Raw genomic sequence first — 6000 nt, forward strand, 5'->3', positions numbered from 1 at the left:
CAGTTCCCTCAGCCTCTCCTCATAAGTCATGTGCTCCAGCCCCCTGGTCATTTTTGTTGCCCTCCACTAAACTCTCCAATTTGTCCACATCCCTTCTGTAGTGGGGGGCCCAAAACTGGACCAATACTCCAGGTGTGGCCTCACCAGTGCCCAATAGAGGGGAATAATCACTTCCCTCGATCTGCTGGCAATGCTCCTACTAATGCAGCCCAATATGCCGTTGGCCGTCTTGGCAACAAGGGCACACTGCTGACTCATATCCAGCTTCTCGTCCACTGTAATCCCCAGGTCCTTTTCTGCAGAACTGCCGCCTAGCCAGTCGGCCCCCAGCCTGTAGCGGTGCATGGGATTCTTCCGTCCTAAGTGCAGGACTCTGGGATAGCGCCAACCAGCCTGTCATGTGAGCTCGTACTGCCCCTGCCCTGGCCCTGTAACCGGCCCCGCTCCCCCGGTTGGAGCAGACACTCTTGTAGCGGCTGGTGGGAGCACTGGACGGGACTGATTGCGCTGGCAGAGAGCTCGGCACTTCTGAAAATCAGGGCTGCGGTTCGGCCCTTGACCACTCACTCGCTGGTCTTGGCTCAGGCCTCAGTGTCCTGCAGCCCCCAGCACCTCCCCCTTCTCTCCACAGCTCTGCCTTAGCCTTGCTCCTGTCTTTGGAAGCCGGGGATGAGACACTTTGGAGTGAGGTGTCTGATTCTCTTTCCTGGATTGCTCTCACACACACACACACCCGCCTGCCCCCAGGAGGCAGAACAAACCTATCCTGGGTCTGTAATGTCCCCCCATACCTGCCGGCCTGGAAGCGGGGCCCAGTTTGCTGCTTGAAGTGTCCCTAAGGTGGGCAGGTGGGGGATTGTGGGGCTGCCCCCAGGGCTGGGTGGCTCTAGGCCACATGGCTGGAGAGCTGAGATGGTGCACGGCTGGTTGTGGGAAAATGGAGATTTATAAACAATTCAAGGGGTGTCTCTGGAATGGGGAGACGCCCCTGCTCCCCACCCCTACAGCAGGCTGGGCATCCTACGGTCAAAATCCCCCAGGCTCCAACAGCTGCAAGGGCAGGGCGGCCTATGGACCAGCTGCTGGTCTGGTGAGTCCCAGGCCATTCACTGCCCTGGAGCTCAGTCCTGGGGTCATCCCCTTGCCAAGGGGCCTGGTTCCCCGCTCCGGGGAGGAGGTGGTTGAGTGAAAGATGCCTGGAGGTTGGGGGCTGCTGGTGAATTAGCCCCCCAGTTAGCGCGGCTGCAGCATAGGGCCAGGCCCGCTGCTCCCAGCCATCCCTCAGACTCCACAAAGGGGGCAGTTGGCCTGTTTTCTACAACCCTTCGGAGGAAGGATCTGGTTCCTGCATGCAGAGAACATCGAGGTCCCAAGGCCGGCAGGGGCCAGTGCGATCAGCTAGTGCGTGACATCCTGTGTAGCAGGCCCAAGATAATTCCCAGCGCAGAGTTGTTAGAAAAATTCTCCGGCTTCATTTAAAAACAGGCCGTGGTGGAGACTCCACCTCAACCCTCGCTCTATGGCCCCAGAGGTTAATGCCTCTCACCATTCAACCCTGACCCCTCCTTTCCAGTCTGAATTTGTCCAGCTTCAACTTCCAGCCAGCGGGTCGTGTTTGACCTTCCTCGACTAGACTGAAGAGCCCTTGATTAAATATTCATTCCCTGGGCAGGTTCCCCCCTTCACCTTCTCTTTGCTAAGCTGTCATGGTATTCCTAGACCATCAGGGTTGGAAGGGACCTCAGGAGGTCATCTAGTCCAACCCCCAAATTGCCCCCTCAAGAATTGAACTCCCACCCCTGGGTTTAGCAGGCCAATGCTCAAACCCCTGAGCAATCGAGCTCCTTGAGTCTCTCACCACCAGGGAGGTTTTCTAACCCTCTGATCATTCTCATGACCTATCTCCGATTTATCAACATCCTCCTGGAATGGTGGGCACCAGAACTGGAGCCAGGATCCCAGCCGCGGCCGCACCAGGGCCAAACACGGAGGGGAAAGAACCCCTCTACTCCTATGCGAGATGCCCGTTCATGCAGCTGGAGCAGAGCCCTGTCCCAGGGAATGATACATAGGCTGCTCTTGTATTGTGCAGCCAGGGTAGGGGGATCGGTGGCAGGGGACAGATGGGGAGCAGACCAAGGAATGGGTCTGTCACCCCTACCCTCTTGGAGAGCTGGGCTCCCAGCACGTGGCCTCCAAAGGAACCGTGCTGGGAGGGTTGCTCCCTGTTACGAGGGGCCCAGCTCCAGTGAAAAACCAGGCACGTGGAGCCCAGGGCTGGAATAGGGGGTGAAGGGGAGTGGGTCACGGTTGAGCATTGCCCCTATTTTTCTCAGTTCAGGAGTTTCATCCCAGCTGGAGCCAGGGCCGCCAAAGGCAGCCTCTCCCTGCCCGCTAGCCGGAGCAGAGACAGCTCCGAGAGCCCCCAAATCATCTGGCAGCAGCCTGCCCCCCTTTCCTAGCTAGCGGCGGGGGCTGAGGGCCGGAGCTGGGTGCCCCCATCCCTGACACAACCCCAGGGGTCTCTTACAGTCACAGCAACAAGACTTTATTCCAGCAGCCCGGCCCCTTTAAATAAAACAGCTGATTGGGGCTCCGGCTGCGTCTTTGGGGCAGGGGCTCCTTTAACGAAGCTTCCCCCTCCTAGGCCAGGGGGTGAGGGGGGGAACGGTTCCGCCCCCTGCTGAGGCCGACTGTCCAGAGCACGGAGGGGCCAGAACCTGCTGTAAAAGGCAGACAGTTCACGGGCAATATCTCCCCGTATCGGCCCTGATCCTGGAGCCAACCCCCCGCCCCTCGTCTTTGGGCCGTGGCCCAGAGGACCAAAGCCACGGGCAGGGCGCTGGGCTCAGTTCCAGCGGGTGTCCAGCCGCCGCACCCGCACCTTCTGCTTGTAGTGGTATTCCTTGAGGTACTCCTGGAGCGCGCCGGGGATGGGCAGGCGGCCGATGCCGTCGTAGGAGGTGCAGCCGGCCACCACGGCCCGGCACAGGTGCTGCAGGGCGAAGGGGAAGGGCCGGCGCACGGGGCGGGAGAGCAGGGGCTCGAAGAACATGCAGGCGCTGGGGTCCTTGTACCGCTCCAGCAGGCCCGAGACGGTGGGGGCGTGGAAGACGCCGGGGTCGTGCACGTCGAAGCTGAAGTTGTGGTTCCACTGCTCGACCCGGGCGTGGAGCGAGCGGCCGTAGCGCCGGAAACTGACCGAGAAGAGATAATCCTCCTGGGCCGAATCCCTTAGCAGGAAGGTCCCTTCCGGCTTCCCCTCCAGCAGGGCCTCGGCCTGGTAGCGATCCATCACCCCCCAGTAGCAGGGCAACCGCGTCAGCTGCAGCAGATCCGGCACCAGGCAGTGGATGTAGTCGATCTGGGTGTGGACGCGAAGCTCCGGCTCCGGGACCGCCGCCACCAGCTCCTCCTCCTCTTCCTCCTGGGGGGCCAGGGTGGCCCAGTTGTCCCCGGCCAGTTCGTTCATGCCAGGGGCCAGCTTGGGCCCCAGTTTGTAGAGCGGGTTGATCTGCGCCGTGGCCTCGAAGGTGTGGATCATGGCGTCCGGGGGCGGCTCCACCCCCTGCTCGATGCTGATGCGCCGTCGCTCCCGCAGCCGGTCATCCTCGTCCTCCGCCGGCCCCGCCCCGCCGCAGGCCAGCCCCTCCTGGGCCGACACGGGCGCCGTGTGCTGCTTGATGAGGTTCCACTTGCGGGCCAGCTCCGAGCCGGCCGGGAAGGGGCAGGTCTCCAGCATCAGTTCCCGCAGGTGGATCTTGCGCTGGGAAGGGGAGAATTCGGGGGAGCGGGCCCCGCCGTGCCCCTTGATGGGGAAACACTGACCCACCGCGTCCTGTATCCTCTGCCGCAGCGAGCGCCCCGCCCGCCGGCCCGGCTCGGCCCCCTCTGAGTCCTGCCCCGCCGGGGTCTCCGGGAGCTTTGCTCTCCTGCGTCCGCCGCGCCGGCCCCCGGCCTCGCCCGAGCTCTCCTTGGGCCGGGCGCCTCGGTCCGGCCCCTCTCCGGCCTGGGACATGACGGGGCCGAGCGCTCGGGGGACTCGAGAAGGTGTCAGGGGGCCCGGTCTCTGCTGGGGTGGGGCGACCCCAACTCGCTCATGGTGGGGACGGGGAGCATCCGGCCTGCACTGAAGGGAGAGAGTTCATTAGAACCCAGACCCCGCTGTGTTCCACTCCACCCCTGCGCCCCACCCCAGAAGTGGCTGCATCTCGGCGCCGGGCGAGGAATCCGTGTATACACAGCCCCCCCGTCATGCGTCATCCCAGAGGTGGCTGCATCTCAGCACCGGATGAGGGATCCCCCAGCTGAGGGGGCACTGGGCTGGCACAACCGGGGTTCTGTCCCATCCTGCCGCAGGTATTTCGTTCGGCGCTAACGGGGAAGTGACAGTCTCCACTCATAAGCCCCCCACCCCCTCCACCGGCCCCTGTCCCTCAGCACTCAGGGCGGGGGCTTGCTCAGAGCGTGGGGGAGAGGGAGAGAGACACGGTCCCTTCAGCCAGGAATGAAGCCAGACGACGGCCGTTTTGGGGTCCAGCCCAACCATCTGGCAGCAGCTGTGAGGGTCTGGGCCTGGGTTGCTCCATTTCAGAGCCCTGTCCCCCAGATCTACTCCCACCCCATTCTGTCACCAGCTCTCGCACCCCATATCCCAGCCCCGCCCCACAGATCTACCCCCACCCCATCCTGTCCCCAGCTCTCCCACCCCATGTCCCTTCCCAGCCCTGTACCACAGATCTACCCCCACCCCATATCCCATCCCCGCCCCATAGATCTACCCTCACCCCATCCTGTCCCCAGTTCTCCCACCCTATATCCCATCCCCGCCCCATAGATCTACCCCCACCCCATCCTGTCCCCAGCTCTCCCACCCCATATCCCTTCCCAGCCCTGCCCCACAGATCTACCCCCACCCCATATCCCAGCCCTGCCCCACAGATCTACCCCCACCCCATCCTGTCCCCAGCACCTCTCACCCCATATCCCAGCCCTGCCCTACAGATCTACCCCCACCCCATATCCCAGCCCTGCCCCACAGATCTGCCCCACAGATCTACCCCACCCCATCCTGTCCCCAGCACCCCCACCCCATATCCCAGCCCCACAGATCTACCCCACTCCCCCCACATCCCAGCCCTGCCCATTCACCCCCCACTCCTGCCCCACACATTTACCCCCCCACCTGCACCCAGCTCCCCACACACACCCCGACCCCCCACTCCCTGCCCATTCACCCCCCGGGCCGGGGCCGGACTCACCGCCGAGGGCCCCACGCGGCCAGACCGGGGCCGGGGCCGGGGCCGGGGCTGGGAAGCGGCGACCGAAGACGGAGCCAGCCGGGGAGGCGAGGCCGGGCCCAGCGCCCAGCTCCCCCCGCAGCGCCGCCCAGCCGCCGCCGGGGGAAGGGAAGGCCAGGCCGGGAGAGAACCCAGGCGTCCTGCTCCCCCCTCCCCCTCCAAGAGCCGGGAGAGAACCCAGGCGTCCTGCTCCCCCCCTCCCCTCCAAGAGCCGGGAGAGAACCCAGGCGTCCTACCCCCCACACACACACCAGAGCCTGGCATCTTGGCCCCCAACCCTCACCCACTAGACCCCACTCTTCCCTCCAACCTGCGGAAAGAAAAGAACCCAGGCGTCCTGCTCCCCAGAACTTCCCCCACCCTGCCCTAACCACTGGACCCCACTCCCCTCCCCGAGCCTGGAGAGAGCCCAGACACCCAGGCCCCCAACCCCTCCTGCACCAGCAGATTCCACTCCCGTCCAGACCTAAGGAGAGAACCCAGGCGTCCTGGGCCCTCTCCCCAGCCCAGTTCCCCATCTCTCCCCCAACCCCGGGAAAGAACCCAGGCATCCTGGCCTCCAGCCACTCCCCCCAGTTCTGACCACCAAGCACCACCCGCCACAGGGAGAGAACCCAGGCATCCTAGCCCCCACTCCCCCTGCTCTGACCACTGCCCCCTCCCATCCCAGAGCTGGGGAGAGAAACCTCCCCCACCTGGC

The 6000-nt window shown here is 64.1% G+C and overlaps 1 protein-coding gene across 2 annotated transcripts; it reads right to left on the bottom strand.

The window, feature by feature from the left end:
- Positions 1-1791: 1791 nt before the first annotated feature.
- LOC117889171 (suppressor of cytokine signaling 5-like) lies at positions 1792-5418 on the bottom strand. Of its 2 annotated transcripts, none has more exons than XM_034793051.1 (2): positions 5262-5418; positions 1792-4129 (listed from the first exon to the last, which is right to left on the bottom strand). In XM_034793051.1, the coding sequence occupies exon 2, from the start codon at positions 4016-4018 to the stop codon at positions 2849-2851; it is 1170 nt and encodes a 389-aa protein (XP_034648942.1). In that variant the 5' UTR covers positions 4019-4129; positions 5262-5418; the 3' UTR covers positions 1792-2848. The 2 variants fall into 2 exon arrangements, with proteins under 2 accessions (XP_034648942.1, XP_034648943.1); XM_034793052.1 differs by having other exon boundaries at positions 1792-4124; positions 5262-5414.
- Positions 5419-6000: the final 582 nt, after the last annotated feature.

The sequence above is a fragment of the Trachemys scripta genome, chromosome 16, assembly GCF_013100865.1.
Source record: "Trachemys scripta elegans isolate TJP31775 chromosome 16, CAS_Tse_1.0, whole genome shotgun sequence".
Classification (NCBI taxonomy): Eukaryota; Metazoa; Chordata; order Testudines; family Emydidae; genus Trachemys; species Trachemys scripta.

Bases quoted from the DNA above. Each gene is read 5' to 3' on its own strand.
- LOC117889171 (XM_034793051.1), bottom strand. From the start codon at position 4,018: ATGTCCCAGGCCGGAGAGGGGCCGGACCGAGGCGCCCGGCCCAAGGAG.